The sequence below is a fragment of the Populus euphratica genome, unplaced genomic scaffold, assembly GCF_000495115.2.
Source record: "Populus euphratica unplaced genomic scaffold, PopEup_1.0 scaffold173.1, whole genome shotgun sequence".
Lineage (NCBI taxonomy): Eukaryota > Viridiplantae > Streptophyta > Magnoliopsida > Malpighiales > Salicaceae > Populus > Populus euphratica.
Genome location: NW_011499951.1, coordinates 176,378 through 201,087, shown reverse-complemented (window position 1 = coordinate 201,087; position 24,710 = coordinate 176,378). Strand labels below are relative to the sequence as shown.

Below are 24,710 nucleotides of genomic sequence, written 5' to 3'. Positions count from 1 at the left end.
AAGAGTGGAGTTAGCTGTAGGTTTAAGCAGGAGGGTATCATCCCTTATTTAATTATTCGCTTCGCTTTTTGCGAGTAGTGGTGTGGCGGCGATGGAGAAATGGAGGGTAGAGTCGCAGGGGGACGAAGTCTTGAAACCCTTGAGCCAAACGACAGCGTCTGCCAATGCAACCTCAAAAATTCGGGTCCGTATTTTTTCTTTTTTATATGGTAACCACATATTATTAGTTAAACTTACAATTAAAAAAACAAAAAACCTTGCTTTCAAACTATCTGCAATAAATTAATTTTTTTTTATGGTTTTAATATAATTAGATTAAAAATAAAAAATATTATTTGATATATTTTTAATTAAAAAATATTTTTAAAAAAACACATATATCATATTATTAAACATACACTAGATACTTGTTTATCTTAGCTTTTCAATATTTTTTTTAAAAACAATTATCATAATTTCAAAACATAAAAAATTAATATGAATATTTTTTTATTTTTTTATTTAAGAATTTTTTTTTATTTTCATCACTAACTTCGTTTTTTATCTTTACATGTTACATTTATTAAGATTTAAAATTGATAATTTATTTTAAATAGATTGCTATATTATTTTCATGGTATTTAAAATTATTTTTATATTAAATTAACATTCGAGTAGCAAAAGAAAATGCAATTTTTTATTAAAAAGTAATTGAAAATTTAGGATCATATTAAACCTTTAAACAAAAAAGCAACATCTTTTTAGCACATGAAGCATGGATTTTAAAATTTTAGTACGTATATTTTTCATTTTAGTTTTGAAATTTTATTTTATTATTTAAAATTTTATTTTTTATCATGTTTGAATCTCTCAATTTAAAAAATAAGAGAGTGTGTGTCATCACAAACAATGAAAGGAGAGAAAAGATAACTAATTAGTTAGTAAAGGGTTCTAATTAGAGATGTACTTTTTTATTATTATTTCAAATAATCTATTTTTTTATTTATTCTTATTGCTTTTTATTGTTACTGGATAATATTTTGTGAAATATTTTGTTTGAATGGAATCCAAATTATTTTTCTTATTATGCAAATTTTTACTGCCATTAATTTAATAAAAGAAACTTTAAACTACATGAGATTAAATGTTTTATTAGATATATATATATATATATATATTCCTCACGAGCGTATTGCCTAATCCCAAGTACTAACGTGGTGTCTAATCCCAAGTGTCATTCGGTATAAAATATTTTATTAATCAAATCCTCAATATATTTCTTCCCGATTTGTCTTTAGGTTTATTTTTTTATATAAAAAATATTAACTTGGCGAAAAAAAGAAATAAAATCCCTGTCTCAATGCATCACGGATTAAGCGAAAAATCTTATTGTACACGGAGGAACAAAATATTGTTAATTGAAATATTAAAGTGATAAAATTGCTCCAGGATCTAAAAAAAGAAAAAGAAAAACTTTTGAATTAAGAGCATTGGAGGTAAAATAGTTTTTTCAACTTGAAACAATTATCTTTAACAACTTATATAGGGGCATGTTAATCATTTTAACTTTTTTATATGCAAAATTACTTATTTAACTGTCTAATAAAAAAATATATCGTTTTTCAATAAAAGACTCTGTGATCTTTTTATTTTTTTAAATAGTTAAATTATTTTGTTGTCATTAAAGGCTAAATCAACATAACTTTTAATTGAAGATTTTTTTTTATCATTTCATAATGTTTTTTTTTAATTTGAAAGTTATTAACGGATATTATTATAATTAACTATAAAATAAATATTTATGAAAAATAATATGCTTACATGACCATACATGCTAGTAAGTGAATGACTCTCATGCTGTTTAAGTAATACATATGAGGTTATTTGACCATCAAACATCATCTTTTACAATAGCGTTTGAAAGGTTTCAGTAACCCAACTTAATGGGATGACACATGCTCAAAATGCAATTTAAGTTCGGCATCAATGATAGTGTTTTGTTATTTTTTTTTATTTTGAATTCAGTATTAGTTCCTTTAAAAATTCAAATTAGCCCCTATAATTTAATTTTCCTTCAAATTTGATTAATATCTATTTTATTACTATTTTTTAATTTTGAATAATCTATAAAATCACAAATGTGTTTCAATTTCATTCCTTGAATTTTTTTATCTATAAGTAATCCATCAATTTACAAATGTTTTCTAATTTTTTTCTTTTAGAGTTTTTAAATCTTTTAAATTTGATTCTTATCCTTTTAATTGTTATTTATTTCATTTTGAAACATTTTAAATTTTCTTTCTTTACAATTTCATATTCGTTGAGTTTTTTCTATTAAATTGTATCCCTATTTTTTGTTGCTATTTTTTTTACTTTCACAAAAAAAAATACTATTTCATCCTTTAAAATTAAATTAATTGAGAATCATATTTTTTGATTGAACTCATATCCAAGATTTCACTGGATACGAGCTCTGGAGATTATATTAGGTTTAAAAGGTTCATCCAAGTTTGTTTTATTTTTTTTAGTTGATGTTTTTTTGTTTTTTTATCCTTATTTTTAATTTTTTTGCTATTGCTTTACATTTTGTCTTTTACGGGATTAGTATCAATTTCATGACTATAATCACTAGATTCAAATATTAAAATAAATTGACTTTTTTGGTTCTTTTTAAAAATTAATTTATTTTAATTTAATCTTTCAAATTCTTTTACTTGTTTTTTGTTTCATGATGTGATCTTAGTCTTATATTTATAATCGCGAAGTTTGTGAGTTTATCCGGTTTAATGAGACTTTTTGGTTTTACATTTTTATCCTTCAACACTTGACAGTTTGATAATCTGAATGATTTTAAATATAATTTTTTTTTATTTTTTTTAAATTTATTTATTATTCTTATATTTTTTTAGTTCATGTTATTTAAATTATTAATTGAATTTATAACTCAGTTCTTAAGTTTTTTTATCTTACCACTATTTTTTATGTGGAAAAAATTTATCCTGCCCGAACGGGTGCATGAGCACCAAATATAGTATCAAAACTAAAATTATTGAACAAAATAAAAATTACATGCACCACATATAAAGTATACATTAAAAATATTAGATGTAACCTCTAATTTCAAATGAGAGATTCTTCTCTCTTTTTTAACGTTTTTTGGCGGTTTGATCAGTTTTCACTATTTTCTCTCTTGTATTTTTTTTTTCTGATTCTTTATTTAGTATTAGGGTTAAAGATAAAAAGCGGAGAGAGCGGAAAAAGGGATCCTTTCCATCAATTTTATCACACAAGATATCCATTTAAGACTATATAAAAAAATAAATAAATAAAGTATAGATCATGTTTACAAAATTAAACATATCAAATTGTTTGGTGATGAATTGCTATGTTGTGCTGTGAGTGAAATTACTATAATTGTTTGATAATTTATTACTATGTTATTTGAATTAAAATTACCATTAAAAATGTAATTAAAAATATTTTTTTTGTGTTAAAACTAAATAAATTGCTTAATAAATGTGAAAAATAAACATATATCATAAAAAATAAGAAAAAAAATCAAAATATGACTGAATGATTTAATTAAAATTTATATAAGTTAAGAACTAGTTTATTTAGAATAAAATAATTAATATTATTTAATTTTAAATATTTAAAGTTATGAACTATGCAATTATTATGTACAAACTATCGAGGTTGGTTAATTTTTAAATATACATTTTGTTCAAAAAATATAATAAACAACATTCCATTCCAAAAGCATTTCAAGTTATATATATTTAATTTATTTTTATAAAAATTACATTTATCGATAGAAACTAGAGCAATTGATTTTTAATTAAGTAAAATACTAAACTATATTTATTTTTCATTGTAGTCCATTTTACATTGAAATGTGTTTAGGACTTAATTATTTTTTTACTTTTTATTCTTTAATTTTTAAAACTTTACTTGAAGGGTAAGATAATCTCTACACATGGTCAATTTATTATTTTTAATTTGTTTGGGGCAGCACCATCTTTTTACTTTTGTAATAAAAATATAATTATTGTATTGCCTTTAAAAATTAAGCAGTAGAATATTTGGTCCATTAGTCATATGATAATTTTATTATAAATAGTTGAATTATGTAGGTATCCTTACTTTGCAAGTTTGTTAGCCTTGGTTTTAAATTGTTGATTATAATTTCCTAATGGGTTTTTTTATGTTATTTAGTCTTATAAGCATTTTTGTTTTTTGTTTTTATAATTTTATGAGCATTTAAATTACTCTGTTATCCTTGCTATTCAAGTTTTTTAGCCTTGGTTTCAAGGGTTTGGTTGTAATTTCATTGTTTTTATTATTATTTAATCATGAGGGCATTTTCGGTTTGTATACATAAAAAAAGACCATTGATGCGTACGGCTGCCAATGATAATTGAAATCAAGCTTCAACCACATCTTTGATACATCTTGACGTTCCCTTCATTTCTTTCTTTCTAGGTGATGTGTCTATAGCAGTGAAGTGTGGTTAGTGCTAAATTGCTTTTTTTTTGTTTTTCTTCCTTTTCTTCTTTAGATTACATACTATTCATGAAAAAAATTATATCAGCTTTTCAATTTTTATTTTTTTTTAATTCAATTTTTCTTCTTTTAATTGTAATTTTTTATATATTTATATTGATTTTTTTCTAATTATATTTTATTTTTTATTTCGTCCCTAATTGTTTGATTTTGTTAGTTTTTCTTATTAAATTTAGTTCTCATTCTTTTAATTGCTATTTTTATATATTTCAATCTTTCTTTTGATTTACATGTTTTTCTTCAATTTCATCCTTAAACATTTCTTTTCATTGAATTTTTATGTCAAGTTTGGTGTCAATTTTTTTAATTGTTATTTTTTTATCGATTTTTTTAATTCCATCCCTAAATATTTAATTTCATTTAATTTTTTTTTAATATTTAATTTCAGTTGGTTTTTATGTTGAATTTAATCCTTTTTTTAATTGTTATTTTGTTTGTTTTGCATTGTTATTTTGATTGATTTTTCTCTTTAATTTCACCCCTTAATATTTGTTTGGTTAAGAATTTTACTTTTTTGTTTTTTCAGATTTGCCTTTAATATGGTTACCCTGGTCTGATAACTTAAGTCATAGATTTAAAAGATTAGCCCGGATCAACTTTGATTTTTTTTAAAGTATCTTTTCAAATATCTTTTTTGCTAGTATTTTTTTGCTTTGTATTTATGGGGTTGTTTCAATTTCAACGTTTAAGTCACATGTTAGATTTATTCACTCGGGTTGGTTATGGGGTTCACTCGAGATTTTTTTTATATGTTTTCATCATATTAACAAATGTCCATTCTTAATATTTTTTTGATGTGTTCGACCTTTTATTACATAGGTTTATTCAATCATTTTTTTTATATTTATCATTTAAGCCATAAGCTTTTTAAGGTATTTTTATCTTTTATTTATTTAAATACCAAAATTTAGTAAACATAATCAGTTTATTAATAATGACTTTTTTTATTATTTATATAAATAATTATCAATTTATTAAGTTACATCTTTGCATAGATTTTTTTAATATTGCTTTTAATTTTTTATGTAAGAAAACACAAGAGTCTATATACTTGGTATCTTTTTTAAAAAATTATAACATGCATGCTGAATTCATGATTTTAATGTATTTTTAGTATTTTATTATTTTTCTTTATATTTTTTTTTAAAAATAATTTTTTATTCTTTACACTTGGCCTATCCATACCATTTTTTTTATTCTTTTGTAATTTATTTTTTCTTTACACTTTTTGTTTTTGAAAATTTATTATGCACAAATTATGAAAATAGTATTTCACTATAGCAAATGCAACATTATTTTATTTTTTAATTATATTAAAAATTAACTTGAGATCTTAAATATTTTAATTAATAAATATAAATTGTATTATATTTTATTATATGTAAGTGTTGATTTTGTGATTTATGATTATGTTTTTTACTTTATGTAAAAAAATATGTTAAGCCTTTTAATTTATAATTAATTTTTTAAAAATAAATTTTAAAAGCTTAGATATTTATTTATTTATTTTTGCTAAAATTACATACCTAGTTAGATATAAAATTATGAAGGAAAAAAAAAAGTTAAGAGGACTTATAATGCCCTTACCAGTTACCTCCAATGAAAAAAATAAAAAAACAATAAAAAAACAACCCAACATCTGAAAAGCCCTACGTTAACCCCTGCTTTCCCAATTCCCGCGCCTCCTCCACTTCCCATAGCTCCACCAATACAGGTGAGCCTCAACCTCCCCAGTTTAGGTCCCCCTCCCACCATCATTCCCATGGCTACTACTAGTCTAGCATCAAACACTGAGCTATCGCGTGCGATTGCAGCTTCAATCAGACCCTCTTCTAATAAACCCTTCGCCACTCAACAACCCATAGGAAGATGCACATTTAATCGCTTTTCCGATAGATTTCCGCTTCTTTCAGCGAGAGCTACAAGCAATAGTTCGATGTCCAAGGAAAATAGCAGCAAAAGCGGTGATGGGGCTGGTGGAGGACTTACATACAAGGATGCTGGGGTGGATATAGATGCTGGGTCTGAGCTTGTTCGGCGAATTGCAAAGATGGCTCCTGGGATTGGTGGTTTTGGTGGTCTTTTCCCTCTTGGTATGCTTTCTTTTAGATTTTCCCCTTCGCTTATGGCTCTTTCTGCTCTTGGTTGTGAACTTAATTGATTGTGAAAAATCTATGAGGCTACAGATTGTTTTCATGCTGACTGCTTAGTTCAATTTTTTTTTCTCCTGATAGGCTAGGCCTACGCACTGGGAACTGGGGGATAGAGTGATGCTAAGACGTTTTTTTTGGTCCTTGTGTGTGTTGTGTTATTGTGCTGATTAAAGTTTTTGCACACAGGGGATTCGTACCTAGTTGCAGGTACGGATGGGGTAGGGACTAAGCTAAAGCTTGCATTTGAAACTGGAATCCATGAAACCATTGGAATTGATCTGGTAAAGTCTGGATAAATCTTGTTATATGCATTTTGCTGCTGTTGATTTGCTTCCTAATTCACTTCTCCTGCTGCAGGTTGCTATGAGTGTAAACGATATTGTTACTTCCGGTGCAAAGCCCTTGTTTTTTCTTGATTACTATGCTACAAGCCGCCTTGATGTTGACCTTGCTGAAAAGGTATTGATAATTGCATGGTTTACTGAGTTAATATGGTATCTGTGCAAAAAAAAAAAAAAAAAAAACTTCAGCTGAATAAGATTTTTCTGCTCTTTTGATTTAGGTCATTAAAGGCATAGTTGATGGTTGTCAACAATCGGACTGCACTCTTTTAGGGGGAGAGGTATTCTTTCTTTATATTTTACTGGTGGATGTCTACCTTTCAGTGCATCGTGTAATGCTGCATCTGAAGATTGACGTTGTAGTCACCGTAGCTTTTATTTTTGCAGTAACAAGGTTATTGCAGTCATTTTACACAATAGTGGCAATTACCAATATGGCGTTGCTGAATCTTTGTATATGAAAGATGGGTTTGCATTGAACTATCCTTTTAAGCACATTTGGCCTGTCTTGACCCATCACAAGTTTCTGCCTCATGTGAAATGGTGGTACTCCAGAGAGTTCTTGAAATATTTATCTGAAATAGCAAGTGCCCAATTATCTTTTCATGAACAATCATCAGCAACAAAGAAATCGTCTACATTTGAAGGGATAATTTTTGTTTGACAAAATAAGATGCTGGTTTGGAAGAGATTGTCTGTTAGGCTAGGGATGGTCAGAGGCTAGATATATGTGTGTTGCATCATGTAACAGGATATGGCATGGTAACTTATATAAGTAGATAATTATGGAAATCCTCTATTCATTAGCTTTATTTTGTCCTATTATGGTCGTGCTATCTGAGGAATAGACCTACCTAATGCATGCTATGAGGTCAAATTTGCTGACACTAAAAGTCTTGGTGGACTCGTATTCCTCCCTCTACATGTGATCGTAATTTCACCAAAACTTACAACTCTCCTTCGACCTCAATGGTTTTGTTAAATTCCTTCCAGACTGCAGAGATGCCAGGTTTCTATGCAGAAGGTGAGTATGACCTTAGCGGGTTTGCTGTTGGCATTGTAAAAAAGGAATCAGTGATAGATGGGAAAAACATTGCGGCCGGGGATGTTCTCATTGGTTTGCCATCGAGTGGAGTCCATTCCAATGGTTTCTCTCTTGTAAGAAGGTTGGTGTTGGTTTGAGGAATTCTTATTTGTTTCTCCATGCATTAAAACATCATTGATGCCTGTTTACAGTGGCATGATCTTTTGAGTTCCTTGCATTGAATATTCTTATTAATTGATGAATGCTTGTCTATTTTTGTAGGGTTCTAGCTCAGAGTGGCTTGTCTTTGAATGACCAACTTCCTGGTGGAGGTGTTACTTTGGGTGAAGCTCTTATGGCTCCAACTACTATCTATGTCAAGCAGGTTTCATTCAAGTTTTGTTTCCCTTTCACGTTGTTATGATTAACATTGTTGAATTGACTACATTTTTATGCTAAAAGAAAAACTGTTCCTCTTCAAAAAGGTGCTTGATTTGATTAGCAAGGGCGGTGTAAAGGGCATAGCTCACATCACTGGAGGCGGTTTTACAGATAACATACCAAGAGTTTTCCCAAAAGGCCTTGGAGCTTTTATATACAAGGATTCATGGGAAGTCCCAACCCTTTTCAAATGGATCCAAGAGGTAAATTGTGTTTTACATATAAATGCTGGATTATGATGTTAGATTGACCCAATAACTTGTGAGTATTTAATTTGATTAACTGGTAGATCTTGGATGTTATGTTTGTTGTAATAAAAATAGAGACCCGGTGGTATTTATTTCCTTTTCTATTGTTTTCTTATTTCAGGCTGGAAGAATAGAAGATGCTGAGATGAGTCGGACTTTTAACATGGGCATTGGGATGGTTCTGGTCGTGACCGAGGAAGCATCTCGCAGAATTCTTGAGGAGGGACAACACAAGGCATATCGCATTGGTGAGGTTGTACATGGTGAAGGAGTGAGCTATCACTAAAATACTACCACATGTTTAAACATGTACGTGCATGCGGAGATGCGAGATATAGAGATCAACGGCTTTTCTTTATTCCTGTCACATGAGCTGCCAAAAATCTTAGTGCCAAGACAGATGGTGGGACAAAAAATCTTACATTTGTAGACTCAATGTAATCCGTGGCTGATGACCGATCCTCACTTGACAATGCCTTTATCATTTATGCTATTTTATTTTCTGAAAAGTTGCTGGGTATTCTAAAAAAAGAGAGAATTTCCAGGTTACCCTTTCAAAATCTTAAAATTTAGGTGAGTAATCGAGCCCAAATCAATGGTGGTTTGTAATGCTCAGCTAATAATACAACTGAAGTGCTTTTGTTATTGGGACGATTGATTTATTACTGAAAGCAAGCACTGAATAATCGAGATTTCCCCTGCTTTTTTCATACCCTTTCTCACAGCTAGTCTCATGTGTTCCTCACTTAGTTCCCCCGCCTTTTTCTTACCTGCACAATCACATTGAATTTTGTTCCGCTTGATCTCTTAGCAACGGATCTTTCCAGGCCATTCCTCTGTTTGATGTTTGTACCTCCAGCACAAGAGGATTTTGTCAAAATCTGCCTAGCCCCCTGCCTAACTGCATCATTTCCTTGAAGGTTTTTGCCAAGTTTCTCAGTAGCGGAATCTGTATCTTGCTGTAATCTACTAGCATCTGGTTTCCTCAAGTTCTTGCCACTACCACCCGATTGCCACAGTCTGAAACTTATTTTATCCTCCACCTGGCTCCTTCGCTCAGCTTGCAATATTTGTCGATGATAGTGAGGGTGAGTGTGGCTTCCCTGATTCAAGTTCTGAAAGCAGCGATCCTTCTGTGGCACTTGCTGATGAAATGTATTCTCTTTCCCAGGCTTTAGGGGCAGCTTGCTTTGAAAACCATGCTGTCCTTTGTCTAATTCCTGTAGATAATAATGAAAGCCAGACTCGGACAAACTAGGAATGGCATTTTTAGGTGGATATCTTAGAGGAGGTACGAATGTTGCAGGAATCTGGCTCTCTGTAGCCAAAGGAACCCGCAAAATTTCGCTTCTTTTCAGCTCCGAATTTGCATCTTCCAGTTCAGTTTTTAGGCTCTTGCTTGGGGTAACTGAAGGTATCCTGTCGATGCCTGAAGCAGCAAAGGCAGGGATGTTTTCCTTGCATTGCTTCCCATAAGGAGGATCCAGCTGCCTGTATAATAATTATGATTACACTGAATGGTTATCAAGCTACGGGCATTGAAACAGAACTCAAATATTTTAGCCATTAAAAACCACATATGCAAATCTTACAGATGTCAAAACTAATCGGATCGGTACTAATCTCCAAATAAGAGAAGAGAGAACAAGAGAAGGTTAAGAGTTTATTTTCCTCCTATCTTTCAAGACTTTACTTTTGAGTACCAGTAAACAGGAAGACATTAGTACCTTTTGTGAGAAGGTTGTTGAAGATGGATGTCGAGTTTTCTCCAATCAATTCCCTTTTCCAGGAGAACAACTTCTCTGGGCCTGGCAGAACCAAAAGGGTCTGGCTTCTGCTTCTGGTGCTCCTGAAATCGAGCTTGTTCTTCCTCTTCTCTCTCTACCTCATCTGCCCACGAAAATGCTGCAGAGACATTTTTTATCCTGCTATCCACCATTCTCTCTACGGGTGTTTCTCAACTCCAACGGCTCTTTGCTGTTTCAAATTCAAAAGTTGGAGGCTTTGGAGCTTTCCGATTCAATCGCGCAACCCTAAGGTGCCATTTATGTAAAACCACAAGGGTAATTTATTCGAAATTTCCAGCTAATGCATAATTGTTTTGTTATGTCAAGCACAGGGTAGCCTTGTAATTTTATAATTTTCTCTATTATGATTGTCACATGTCAAGATCTTCTCATATTTTGTTAAAAAAATCCATAGTTCCTTAATAGTTTATATTTAACAAATATAATCAACCACGAAAAAAGGAATAAGAGAGAATCGTAGGGAGTTTTTAGTAATATAGAATGTTTTTTATTTTTCAATTTCAATTTCCTACTTATTTTTTTAGTTTTTATTTTCCATTAATGTTTTTTTAAACTTGTTAATTCCTCCAAGTTTAAAAATATTTTTTTCATCTTAAAAAAATAAAAATATATTTATACTTTATTTTTTGTATTTGACGAAAACTAACAAAACATAAATTATGTTCTGATTAAATCTATTTTTCATAATATTATTTATATTTTAATAGTAAATATAATTTTTTTTTATCTTAGAAGTATTGTTTATTATTTATTTATTATTGTTTTGAACGAAAAAAATTTCATCTTAATTAAATTAAATTGAAGAATAAGCTCAACAATAGCAGAAGATTTTCACTATTAGAGTTTATATTAATAATCAAGTTGCATTCTTTAACATAAGGTACAATAAAATTATTAATAAATATTATAATGATTATTTTATAGTTTCCACAATGTCTTTTCTAACCAAGCTTTATTTGTTATTTTTGAAGCATATCTACTTGAATGACTTCCTGTACCATGTTAGTACCGTAATCATCGGGCAATTTCAATACTCTCTAATACGGTTGGTGAGAACTCCCCAACTTCAACTTTTTTTGGTTTGAAATGTAGGATATGTTTAAAATTATAGTAAATATTATTTTTAAAATATATTTTGTTTAAAAAGTATTAAAATAATATATTTTTAAATTATTTTTTATATTAACATATTAAAACAATTTTAAAAAATACAAAACATTTAAAATTAATTTTTAATTTTAATTTTTCAAATTATAATTAAACAAACCGCGATATAAGTGAATTTAGTCCTGTAACTTTATTGACTTTACAAAGAACATTACAACTTATGGCGTGTTTGATATTATATTTTAAAAATGTTTTTAAAAAGATTTAATTTTTTTACTTTAAATTAATATATTTTTAATGTTTTTAAATTATTTTGACGTGCTAATCTAAAAAATAATTATTTTAAAATAAAAAAATATTATTAATATACTTTTTTAAATAAAAAATCTTTTAAAAAATAACTACTATTATATTTCCAAACACACCCTACCTTCTTGAAAAGACTAATAAAGCCCCACGGTGAAGAATTTCAAAGAAATTGACTAGTAATTGTTTCTCAAGGAGTGTTTAGATTATAAGTTTAATCTATAAAAAATACTTGAAAACTTTTAATAAATCTCCCTTCCTTGAAGAATTTGTATTTGTAGAGGTACTAAAATTTTTTCATGACATTATATTGTTGATTACTTTTTAGTTATGGCATCTTATATATATAATAAAATATTTTAAATATCTGTGTTAATCTTTTACTGGTCAACAAAATTTACACAACAAATTTTGGTTGAAATTGTTTCCTTCTACATCTATATTTTTAGCTTGTTTTCTGCTTGATGAACTCAAATAACAGGCTACCATGACAGGACATCTTATGGTCTCGTAAGGCCGATTCCAGTAAGTTTAAAAAAGTGGTTGTCTGTCCCTGCGCACTGTCTGTGCTTGATCTCCATATCTCACGATGTATATATTTTCTCCTGTTCAGCATATATCTTTTCGAATTTCGGAGTCAATGGAACATCTTCATCTTTTTTTCTTATTGAAATATCTATTCAAGAATAAAATGTAAGCACGATGATTCAAGCATAATTATTCAAAAATCAATGGAAGTTTCCGGTATCTACACAATGCAGCAACGCCTCTTTCACAAAAAAGAAAAAAAGTCTTGAAACTGCTAAATCCGCTAACAACAAAGGCAACCAAAAACGTTGTAGAGAACTATTCAGAAGACAGTGGATGTCTGGGATCATCCCCTTGTTCCTTTCTTGGGTGTTTCATGGTACTGTAGATACGAGATCTGTCTTTGAAGCCTCATCTGCTGGCGGAACTTAGCTATGAACTCCTCCGCTCTCATATCAATCCCTTCTTCCTCTGCTGGAATCTTCTCTTCACAAGTCTCGTAATCTTCTTCATCTCCACCTTTTAATAAGAAACTCCTCCTCATCCCATCATAGCACTCGTAAACTGATCCATCTTGCTGCATACCATCGTCACAAACTTCATGATCAAAATCGTAGTCAAAGTCAACCCGTGGGGTTATGCAAGGGATGTTGAATCGCATGGAGGCTGGGCGATGCATCTTGACGTGGAAAATGGGGGTCTTGTCGAAGGAGAGTTCGTGCTCTCCATAATGTAGCTGGCGCCTGCTAGGAGTATGTTGTCCCAGGCTTTTAAGAAACTTACGCACAACTCGTAGATGATCCATTATCAAACGCCTCTTGAAAACACCACCTTTTCTTGCCCACAACAGTGCTAGGCGCAGGATGTTCCATGCTCTATGAGCAACATCATTGCCATTTTTCTTCGGCATTTTCAGATCTAGTTCAGTACCAAAAAGTAGCTATATATTGTACGTGAAAAGAGACTGAGGTCGAGATTGAAGGTTCTGTTGGTAGTGAAAGCTTTCTAATACAAAAAAAACTGTTTCTATTTGATATTTTCAGTTGCTGAATGAAAATGGTGACGATGGCTCATTTATATGCGTGGGTTTTTTTATACGCGGTGTGCTGAGAGAGAGAGATAGAGTGGTGTAACTTTTTCCTTGGAATGCGGAACGCAGCTGGCGTTGAATGTGAGCTGTGGGCAGTGAAGACGTGTGGGAAATAGGGTGTCCGCGGGGGAATTCAAGCTGGAGTTTTTAGTAATATAGAATGTTTTCTATTTTTCAATTTCAATTTAGTACTTATTTTTTTAGTTTTTATTTTCCATTAATGTTTTTTTTTAAACTTGTTAATTCCTCGAAGTTTAAAAATATTTTTTCCAACTCAAAAAAATAGAAATGCATTTATACTTTATTTTTTATATTCAATGAAAACTAACAAAACATAAATTATGTTTAGATTAAATCTATTTTTCATAATATTATTTATATTTTGATTGTAAACATATATATTTTTTTAATCTTAAAAGTATTGTCTATTATTTATTTATTATTATTTTAAAATAAAAAATTTCATCTTAATTAAATTAAATTGAAGAATAAGCTCAACAATAGCAGAAGATTTTCACTATTATAGTTTATATTAATAATCAAGTTGCATTCTTTAACATAAGATACAATAAAATTATTAATAAATATTATAATGATTATTTCATAGTTTCCACAATGTCTTTTCTAACCCAACTTTATTTGTTATTTTTGAAGCATATCTACTTGAATGACTTCTTGTACCATGTTAGTACCGTAATCATTGGGCAATTTCAATACTCTCTAATACGGTTGGTGAGAACTCCCCAACTTCAACTTTTTTTGGTTTGAAATGTAGGACACGTTTAAAATTATAGTAAATATTATTTTTTAAAATATATTTTGTTTGGAAAGGTATTAAAATAATATATTTTTTAAATTATTTTTTATATTAATATATTAAAATAATTTTAAAAAATACAAAAAATTTAAAACTAATTTTTAATTTTATTTTTTAAAAGTATAAGTGAATTTAATCTTGTAGCTTTATTGACTTTACAAAGAACATAACAACTAATGGAGTATTTGACACTATAATTTAAAAGTGTTTTTAAAAAAAATTTAAATTTTTTTATTTTAAATTAATATTTTTTTAATATTTTAAAATTATTTTAATGTACTGATCTTAAAAATAGTTATTTTAAAATAAAAAAAATATTATTAATATACTTTTCTTAATGAAAATTACTTAAAATAATAACCACAACCATGTTGTTAAACACACTTTGTCTTTTTAAAAAGACTAATAAAATAAAGCAAGACTAAACGAGCCCAAGGGTGAAGAATTTCAAAGAAATTTACTACTAATTGTTTCTTAAGTTTCTTAAGGAGTGTTTAGATTATAAGTTTTATCTATAAAAAATACTTGAAAACTTTTAATAAATCTCCCTTCCTTGAAGAATTTGTATTTGTAGAGGTACTAAATTTTTTTCATGACATTATATTATTGATTACTTTTTATTTATGACATTTTATATATATAATAAAATATTTTAAATATCTGTGTTAATCTTTTACTGGTCAACAAAATTTACACAACAAATTTTGGTTGAAATTGTTTCCTTCTACATCTATATTTTTAGCTTGTTTTCTGCTTGATGAACTCAAATAACAGACTGCCATGACAGGAAATCTTATGGTCTCGTAAGGCCGATTCCAGTAAGTTTAAAAAAGTGGTTGTCTGTCCCTGCGCACTGTCTGTGCTTGAACTCCATATCTCACGATGTATATATTTTCTCCTGTTCAGCATATATCTTTTCGAATTTCGGAGTCAATGGAACATCTTCATCTTATTTTCTTCTTGAAATATCTATTCAAGAATAAAATGTAAGCACGACGATACAACCATAATTATTCAAAAATCAATGGAAGTTTCCGGTATCTACACAATGCAGCAACGCCTCTTTCACAAAAAAAGAAAAAAAGTCCTGAAACTGCTAAATCCGCTAACAACAAAGGCAACCAAAAACGTTGTAGAGAATTATTCAGAAGACAGTGGATGTCTGGGATCATCCCCTTGTTCCTTTTTTGGGTGTTTCATGGTACTGTAGATACGAGATCTGTCTTTGAAGCCTCATCTGCTGGCGGAACTTAGCTATGAACTCCTCCGCTCTCATATCAATCCCTTCTTCCTCTGCTGGAATCTTCTCTTCACAAGTCTCGTAATCTTCTTCATCTCCACCTTTTAATAAGAAACTCCTCCTCATTCCATCATAGCACTCGTAAACTGATCCATCTTGCTGGATACCATCTTCGCAAACTTCATGATCAAAATCGTAGTCAAAGTCAACCCGTGGGGTTATGCAAGGGATGTTGAATCGCGTGGAGGCTGGGCGATGCATCTTGACGTGGAAAATGGGGGTCTTGTCGAAGGAGAGTTCGTGCTCTCCATAATGTAGCTGGCGCCTGCTAGGAGTATGTTGTCCCAGGCTTTTAAGAAACTTACGCACAACTCGTAGATGATCCATTATCAAACGCCTCTTGAAAACACCACCTTTTCTTGCCCACAACAGTGCTAGGCGCAGGATGTTCCATGCTCTATGAGCAACATCATTGCCATTTTTCTTCGCCATTGTCAGATCTAGTTCAGTACCAAAAAGTAGCTATATATTGTGCGTGAAAAGAGACTGAGGTCGAGATTGAAGGTTCTGCTGGTAGTGAAAGCTTTCTAATACAAAAAACTGTTTCTATTTGTTGTTTTCTTTTGCTGAATGAAAATGGTGACGATGGCTCATTTATATGCGTGGGTTTCTTTATACGCGGTGTGCTGCGAGAGAGACAGAGAGAGAGAGACAGTTGTTTATCTTTTTCCCTGGAATGCCAAACGCAGCTGGCGTTGAAATGTGAGCTGTGGGCAGTGAAGGCATGTGGGAAATAGGGTGTCCGCGGGGGATTCAAGCTGGAGTTTTAGTTAATTCCAAATCTAACCATTGCCAGTGTCCTGACACTCAACAACTGTCATGGGCCAATGTATTTTTATACGGTTTTGGGAATTTGGAATTTGAAACATTGCTGGTAAGAAATCTTTTAACTCTCTTTAGACGAATTATTTTTTTTCTCTCAACAAATATGGTGTCTCTCTCTTGCATCATGATTTCAATCAACTTTCAAGTAGTAAATACAATTATGATAAATTATTTTGACAGTTTTTCTAAAGAATACTTGAAATTCTAAATAATATGTGAAGTACTGTCAATATTGTAATGAATGTTACAGCTAATTTTATTTTCTAATTGATAATTTCATTTCTGGTAAAATTAAGCTAGTTAGTATCTTTCTGAGAAACTTCGTAGCAGTGGTTAGACTTCAGTATGAAAGGATAAAATGAAGCGGGCGGCCGGTCGGTGGTTGAATGTTAAAGGGTCCCACGTAACGTGAAATCAGCACATTTTCTGGTTGGCATGGTTTTGTCTTGCTTCTGTCGTAAGAAAGGAGAAATCTCTCACAAAATGTTAACGACTTCGTACAAGTAAACGTTTTGCTTAATTTTTGGTTTTAAAAATCCTTAACGAGAGAGAGAGAGAGAGAGAGGTGTTGATTTGTATTTAGTAGCTAACTAATTAATTTCTTTTTCTTAATGGGACCTGCAGCGGAGGACTGCGGCTAAACCGTGTTATTCTCGCTGTGCTAATCATTTGATATCGTTTTCTAGCGTGTAAATATTGATTAATCAACACCGAACCCGCAAATGATGAGGTTGAAAATCCTAAAGTATTTTCTGAAGCACATAACATTTTTATGTGAAAAAATCTTGTAATAATCAACTGGAATTAATTCCAAGTTTCAAGTTATAAACAACTTGATCGGGTCAATGAAATTAAGGAACAGATTTTTGCAGAGAATATATATATATATATATATATAGTGCATGAACTGACTTGGATGCCACTACTCAGCATGATACTTTTTTTTTTAATTAATATAAATATCTAGATTAAGTTAGTTTATGTATATTTTAGTTAATTATATAAATTTTAAAATTAATAATGATATAAGTTTTTAGCACCTTTAAGATTTATAAAAATTAAATTATAATTTTTTAAAAATAAATTTAAAATTTAATTAATTAACTCAAACTTAAATTTATTTATATTAGTTCTTGCGTATTTTAATTAATTTTATTGACCTAAAAATTAATTTTATTAACTTAAAAATTAAAAATTATATAAATTTATAGTAATTCTAAAGTTAATGAAACTTAAATCAATAATATTTAAAAAATAAATTTAAAATCTGTTAATCAAGTTACAGCCTAAAAAATGTTTTATATTACTCTTACATTGTTGTTGGGGCGCGGATTAATTAGTTCTGATTCAAGCGAATTTAAGCTTAGGAGTTCTAATCACAGAATTAATGCTGTACAGCCCATTTCATTAATTGTTTGGTAAAATATACCAAATAGTGCAATCCAGTTACTTGTGGAGGTGTGATTTGTCAGGACACAGCGGATCAGCAACGTCTTCTGGGTTAGTCTTATTTGACAATTTGAACTAAATACTGCTGGCTAATTACTAAGAAGCGAGGGCCATGGGGAAGACGACATGCACTTTTAAACTGTCACATTCAACAATTTTCGAAAATATTGTTTTCAGTGTCCGACAGCTCAAACATGAGTGGATGAGAATTTGAAAACAAGCTAACATTCAAGCCAAGCAAGTCTAAGCCATCAAGCTCATTTAAGTGTAAGCCATCAAGCTAAAAAAAAAAGTGTAAGCCATCAAGCTCATTTAAGTGATTCACACCAATTCGTTTAACAAACACACTCCCAAATATATATATTTTCTATATTTAGGAATTTAAACAGTTAAGGATTCTAATCTATTATGATATGATATTTGTTTTCCTGAGAACAACTAAACCAAAAACAAAGTCTACTCCAAAGGACATGCATGTATCTTAACTCAATATAATTATGAAAAGCTTAATCCAATACTAATTTTTTTTTTATAATTTTACTAGTATTGTTATTCTAGAAAATTGAATAAAACCTACTTTATTTCATTTTTATACCTTTTTTTTCAAAAATTTCTTTCCATGATTGATGACTTAGAAACTATAAGTTATAAAAGAATGACTGATCTACCTATTACAAACATTTCAGCTCCTTTAAATATCCAACAAATAACTATTCTAGTGAAAGTTTTTAATGATGCTATTATAGCTATACAAAAATAACTTTACACCTTTTGTAGTACGTGTGTGGCATCTCAACGATCGTTCTCTAGGAGTGGGATTAGTGTGGTGATGGATGGAAAGAATAATGAAATATTCTTGTTTTTTATCAATAAAAAAAATGGAGTCATCACTTAGTATTTTGATCACTAGAAATTCTAACCGGTCTTAAAGTCTTAATAAGGAGATTGATTGTTTATAAGAAGGACGTATCACTCCTAGTATACCTTATTAAAAGTAATTTGTATTATTTGTTTGTTTGATATAAATTAATGTATAATCTATGTAAGATTTAAGAAAAGTTTTTCTTGGCAAGGAAATTCTATCTTATCAACTTAAAACTTAACCATTCTAATGTTTTTTTTTTCTTTTTTGCAATTTTCTTTTAATATTGGAAACACCTCTTATGTATGAGTTTGTAATCCTTGATATTCAAACAAACAAGATAATATTTTTTGTTATTTTTAAAATGTAGGTTAAGTTCTCATAAATTTCATAAACTGATTATTAAATTCAAAAAAACATGCAAATATATCAACAAAGTATTTTTCTTGAATTTTTGTATTTAAAAATGCTAAATCATGCCTTGTATATATTGTTTATTTTTATTATTTATGCTAATATGATTTTTTTTTTAAAGATCTGGCCATATGCAATTTAAAATGATGTTGTATTTGTGAAAGAGATTTTTTTGTTGTTTTTGTGGGAGAAAACTAATTTATTTAATATAAAAAAATATCTCATGTGTAGGTTACAATTTTAAATATTGGGGTAAGGAAAAATGTGGGGAACTTGAAATTCGGCAAACACAAATAACATGCTTTTATCAAATCTATTTTAACCATGATTTCAACTCAAGATGAATTATCATTAACTCAAAACTGAACAATGCAGAAAATCAAAATAAATCTTATTAATTTTACAAAATTATATTCAAATTTCATGCCAATTCAAATAAATCAACATCAATCCAAACACAAACCATGAATCAAGACTTAATGTTTAAATTAGCATAATCATGAACCAATATTTAATATTCAATTAGCAAACACAACCTTAAAATAAACTCACAATTCAACATAAATTAGAAAAAACACATATCAATCCAAATCAAATAGTGTTTAAATAGTTCAAAAATTATACACAATAATAAGCATTTGTCCTAAATTTCACAAAAAATTATTAATTTGTTTAAGAAAATATTTTGAGGTTAGGAATTGACCTTCTAAAATGCTTAATGCATTTAGAAGCTATTGGAATCAAGCTGGAGGACCGCTAGAATAGTGGCCTTACATGGATCCACATGCCATCACCGATTGAAAAATAGAAATTGATGGATCTAAAATGACTCCTTCATCTTTTCCTTTCCTTACCGGTGGTGAGGAAAATAGAGTTTTAAAGAGAGAGATTTGAACACTTCAAACTTTAGTTCTTACTTTTCTCTCTCTATTTTCTCTCTCCTTTAATGATAGATATTATCATCACTAATGGATGAAAATGTGATGAGTTTGGTCGCTAGGTTGTTTTGCTGATTGGGAGATCCCTGATCACAAGCTGAAGCTTCTTGATAGAGCATGATTGGATTATTATGGAGGTTGTTTTGGCCGATGGGAAGAGAGAAAGTCGTTACCATGAGGGAAAACTCGCTGCCACTGCTAATGTTGAGGGTATGAGAGAGAAAGCTGCTCATAATGATTGAGTCAGGTTGTGGAGTGAAGGAAATGAGGTAATCAGTGTGTTGTGGCTGACAATTAGAGAGAAATGCTGAAGAGTTTTTTTTTTTTTTTATTCTTTTGAGCAGTGGTTGATTAGCTTGGGTGATTTTTATGCGGCTAATGTCAGTGGGTAACAGTGAAGAAGGGAGATGGACATTGGCTTACAGGTAGATGATTGGAGTAATTTAGTGAGGGAGGTTGGCTTGGTTTTGAGAGTAGTTCAAAGGTTGTTGCTATAGGTAGTGCTGCTGCTATGATGACCACAGATGGAGGAAACTATTTGGAAGAGAAAAGAAGGGATGAGGTCACAAAGCTATAAAATTGGTAGGGGTAGTGATGAATGGAAATAAAAAAGAAATTATCACGAGGTTGCTATGGAAAAAATGATGACGTGATGGTCAGCAATGGTGTGAGGTGACCATTGATTGGAGAAAAAGAGGCTATAGGTGTTATGGTGGTTAGGGTGGGTTTTTATATGTGTTGTTTATGTTTTCTGTGAGGTGTGGAAGAGTGTGGTTTTAGAAAGGTTTAAGGTGATGACAATGAGAAAAGCTCGGAGATTCAATAAAAATGAGTGTGTTTTGGCCAAAATCAATAGAAGGATAAGATTTTTTTTTTTGTTTTTGTTTTTGTTCTTGGGTTATGCAAGAAATCATGGTTATGGAACTTAACATGAGGCTCTCAATTGAATTGAGCTCTGTTATGAGGCTTTGTGGTTGATGTTTTTTGTTTTTTTTTTATTTTCTTATGTTTATGTTGGATAGTGTGGGAAAGAATATTTTTTTTTTTGTGTCTCTAACTAATTCCCCCTAACTGTCTTTCTCTTTTATACACATTCTGACCACATATTTATAGGCAAAACAAATTTGTCATTTTCCTCCCAATTTCTTGGTCCCCAAACAACTAAAAAAAACTTTGGCCTCTTATTTTTTCCTTTGGATATTGGTCCTTTTGTCCAAATACTTTCTATATTTTGATTTTTTTTTTGTGTATTTTGTTGACTCAATAAGAAAAAATGATTAATGATTTTGAAATATATGTGTTAAAAACCAAACATATTAAAAGTAAATTTTTAAATTTTTAATTCTTTTAAAGTGATGTTGAAAATAAAAAAAATAACACAAATACATTAAAAATATATTTTTTAGATTTTTTCTATTTTTTTAAAAAGAGGGTTAAAAATCAGGTTATGACACCTTTTCACTTTCTCAATAGCATATATAACATGGAGCTCCATTTCACGCACCTCTAAATACACAAAGATAACTCGAGTTTCTTAACTCTTTGAAGAAGCATGAGAAAAAAATGATATGAAACATGAGAAAATGAAGAAACATGGGAAAATGATATGAAAAGTAAGCATGAAAAAAATCATTCTTTAACTCTTTGAAGAAACAATTCCCTATATTAAAAGCATTCCTCAACAAGTTCTAGATACATGAGTGGTTACTGCTATTAATCTTCCTCTATATCTAACTTATGTACCTCTTATAAAAAAAGATCCAAATGCAAGACCAAATCAATAATCACATGAGCTTCTAAAAATGAACACCACCTTCACCAAGTGAGACGTTCTTATTTTTTCATGGAGTGTTACACTCATTTATTAAAAAATTGTATCTTTATGAAGCTCAACTAAGACAACTATGATGATATTACAGATCCAATAATGAATATCTAAAATATGAAAAGCATCATATAGCTTATAATATAAAAGAGTAATACTATATGCAAAATCCTCTCGATAACATTTTATGGATATGCTTGAGTATGGTATTATAGCTTTGAGTATTATTGCATTTTTAGATTTTATAACCTCTTTGTTAAAATCATCTCCCGCTTCAACACTAGTAACATTTTAACTAAAAAACGCATTAATAAGCTATTCACCATCATACAATGAAAAAAATAAGAGTAATATAGTATATCTCCAGAGGTTTAACAAGGAAATTCTTAACGTGGAGAACCTATTTGAATTATTACCACTAAAGACTTGATCAGTGGACTACTTTTTATAGGAACAACTATATATTCTCCCTAACATAACTTTCATCAACATGAAATAGACCATGAAAAACCATATTCGAGTAGAGAAAACTAGCATGACAAGATAAGAATGCCCTTGTTTTTAGCCATGAAGAGTAGAATCTCTCCAATACTATCAATCACCTACTAGGGCATCCAATAAAAGTACCAAATGATCCCTTCATTATTACCTAAAACTCTTTAAGCTCATGACCACATCTCAAATCACCATATATATTAAGGTATTGGCTGTCATTAAAGAAAAGAAAATTCTTATGATACCCACTTTCTATAAAGAATGACACAAATACAAGGAACTTCAACAAGTTCTATCATTTTCACTACGACCATGGTCATGATACTAAGGAATATCATGCCTTAAGATAAAGATAAAAGGGTTAATCATCAATGATCGCCTATAATAATTTGTAAGAAAGGAAGTGCAACCCAAACAAATAAGAAAATATCTTTATGATGCATTATCTGATATATGATAATTTCCAAAAACTATATCTTTACTTACAAGGGAAAATCTTATAAACTTTCCAATAAAAGTAGTAGTGGTTCTTCATATCTTCAACGAAATCTTTATGTCTCCAAATGGATTATCCATATCTTTAAGCAAGTATTTATGTCTTCAATAAAATCTTTGCTGTAAGATCTTCAATTCTCTAAATCTCTAATAAAATCTACATGATAAGATCTCCATGTCTCTAGATAAATTGTTAATATCTCTAATAAAATATCCAATATAAAATCTCTTTATTTCCATTAAAATCTCCATATTTCAAACAAAAATATCTATATGCATCGTCTTTTTACACAATACTTTAACACAAATTCCATGATCACAAAGCATTCTTCATTTTCTAAATATTAATGTTCTTAACTTTAAGAGAATGAAGCACATTCATTGAACTCTCTTCTCTCTTGTAGGAAAATTAACAAAACTCACGAGTATTCATATTAATAAAAACCATAAGAAGGTCATATGACAGGTATAAAATAATAAATGTTTTTTTCCTCCTACTTATGTTGGTTAAGTTTTTCAAACATGATCATTTAAAAGAATTGAGAGGCAAATAATAGAGCATAAAACTTAAAAAAAAAAAGTTTGTCCATGTTTGGAAAAAATTATATCCATTCTTGGACATAATCATCCTAACTAGAGTGGTCTCCTACCTTTTTCTTTTTTTTGCTTTAGCATACATTTTAATGTATTTTTGAGTTTCTAAGAAGTCAAAGCAGCATCATGCACCACCTACAGGTGCACACTTAGACATTTCTGTTCACATAAATTCTTCATATATAGTAGAAACATCGATTTCTCAACCAATGATAGAACAAGAACCACAAATAAATGATAGACACTAATCTCTCCACTAATGGTAATATTTTTTATCCATTAACCATAAGGTTGCTTTCCATCATTAATTTACTCACCATAAAAAACTCGTTACTTCATGCACCACGTGGTATCTACAACACCACCTTCCATACTCCACGAAGTAAGTTAACGTGATCAAGGTTTATAAATATCTCTGGTCACTAGTTAAAATTTAAAGCCAAGCCAAGTAAGTTCAAGCCATTTGAGCTAGCTCATCCAAGGGTTTTATACCAATTTATTTAACAAACACGTACTCCCTGTATATTATTTTCTCCTCTTATATTTACTAGCTTAAACATCATAAATTTTTTTGTTTTGACATGAGACTTGTTTTTGTAGCGACAACCAAGGCCAAAGATAAAGTCTACATTTTAGCTCACACTTCAACCTAAGAAATAAGTATTGAAAGCCTGATCCAATCTTGAAATTTCAAATAATTCATCAAACTGCTTTCTAAAATTTCATATTTTAGGTTTATGTTTGATATGGTCTGATTATGATATCTTGAGCTAATAGATATAGGAGTAACAGGTAATAAGCAACAATTTAATATAGCTAGCCACAAGGGGAGCTTTTGGATTAAAATGAAAGGACGAGCCATAAGCGAAGTTGGGGTTTGAAATCTACACTTTGTAGATAATGGCTACATTTTAGCTAGCTAAATTGTTATCATCAGAAAGCTTGTATTTGTAAATCACAAGGGCTCACGACAATCACCAGGTGGATTGTTGGAGAGAACAAGCTGGCTGGACCATTGTTTCATAAGTCATGGGTGATGGGCCCTATAAATACTAACCTTTGCTTAGAAAAAAGAAAAGAAAAGAGTAACATGTAAAATAAGAGTGAT

The 24,710-nt window shown here is 30.0% G+C and overlaps 4 protein-coding genes across 4 annotated transcripts; 1 reads left to right on the top strand and 3 right to left on the bottom strand.

Annotated features, from left to right (window-relative positions):
* The first annotated feature begins 6,137 nt into the window (after positions 1–6,137).
* LOC105137951 (phosphoribosylformylglycinamidine cyclo-ligase, chloroplastic/mitochondrial-like) lies at positions 6,138–9,394 on the top strand. The gene is made up of 8 exons (XM_011043906.1): positions 6,138–6,635; positions 6,882–6,976; positions 7,053–7,154; positions 7,258–7,317; positions 8,030–8,202; positions 8,343–8,445; positions 8,546–8,704; positions 8,871–9,394. Exons 1-8 carry the CDS (start codon positions 6,305–6,307, stop codon positions 9,033–9,035), a joined length of 1,188 nt encoding a protein of 395 aa, XP_011042208.1. The 5' UTR covers positions 6,138–6,304; the 3' UTR covers positions 9,036–9,394.
* On the bottom strand, positions 9,370–10,801 carry LOC105137952 (uncharacterized). The gene is made up of 2 exons (XM_011043907.1): positions 10,477–10,801; positions 9,370–10,240 (listed from the first exon to the last, which is right to left on the bottom strand). The coding sequence occupies exons 1-2, from the start codon at positions 10,686–10,688 to the stop codon at positions 9,496–9,498; spliced, it is 957 nt and encodes a 318-aa protein (XP_011042209.1). The 5' UTR covers positions 10,689–10,801; the 3' UTR covers positions 9,370–9,495.
* A 1,872-nt stretch (positions 10,802–12,673) lies between these two features.
* Positions 12,674–13,531, bottom strand: LOC105137950 (uncharacterized). The gene has a single exon (XM_011043905.1). The coding sequence runs from the start codon at positions 13,406–13,408 to the stop codon at positions 12,845–12,847; it is 564 nt and encodes a 187-aa protein (XP_011042207.1). The 5' UTR covers positions 13,409–13,531; the 3' UTR covers positions 12,674–12,844.
* Positions 13,532–15,555: 2,024 nt separating this feature from the next.
* On the bottom strand, positions 15,556–16,372 carry LOC105137949 (uncharacterized). The gene has a single exon (XM_011043904.1). The coding sequence runs from the start codon at positions 16,135–16,137 to the stop codon at positions 15,574–15,576; it is 564 nt and encodes a 187-aa protein (XP_011042206.1). The 5' UTR covers positions 16,138–16,372; the 3' UTR covers positions 15,556–15,573.
* Positions 16,373–24,710: the final 8,338 nt, after the last annotated feature.

What these genes read in the sequence shown, in the direction of transcription:
- LOC105137952 (XM_011043907.1), bottom strand. Translation starts at nt 10,688, where the DNA reads ATGGTGGATAGCAGGATAAAAAATGTCTCTGCAGCATTTTCGTGGGCA. An exon ending in CAACAACCTTCTCACAAAAG is followed by an intron (nt 10,241 to 10,476) that starts GTACTAATGTCT and finishes ATTATTATACAG; the next exon opens with GCAGCTGGATCCTCCTTATG.
- LOC105137951 (XM_011043906.1), top strand. Translation starts at nt 6,305, where the DNA reads ATGGCTACTACTAGTCTAGCATCAAACACTGAGCTATCGCGTGCGATT. An exon ending in AAACCATTGGAATTGATCTG is followed by an intron (nt 6,977 to 7,052) that starts GTAAAGTCTGGA and finishes CTCCTGCTGCAG; the next exon opens with GTTGCTATGAGTGTAAACGA. An exon ending in TTTTCAAATGGATCCAAGAG is followed by an intron (nt 8,705 to 8,870) that starts GTAAATTGTGTT and finishes TTCTTATTTCAG; the next exon opens with GCTGGAAGAATAGAAGATGC.
- LOC105137950 (XM_011043905.1), bottom strand. Translation starts at nt 13,408, where the DNA reads ATGCCGAAGAAAAATGGCAATGATGTTGCTCATAGAGCATGGAACATC.
- LOC105137949 (XM_011043904.1), bottom strand. Translation starts at nt 16,137, where the DNA reads ATGGCGAAGAAAAATGGCAATGATGTTGCTCATAGAGCATGGAACATC.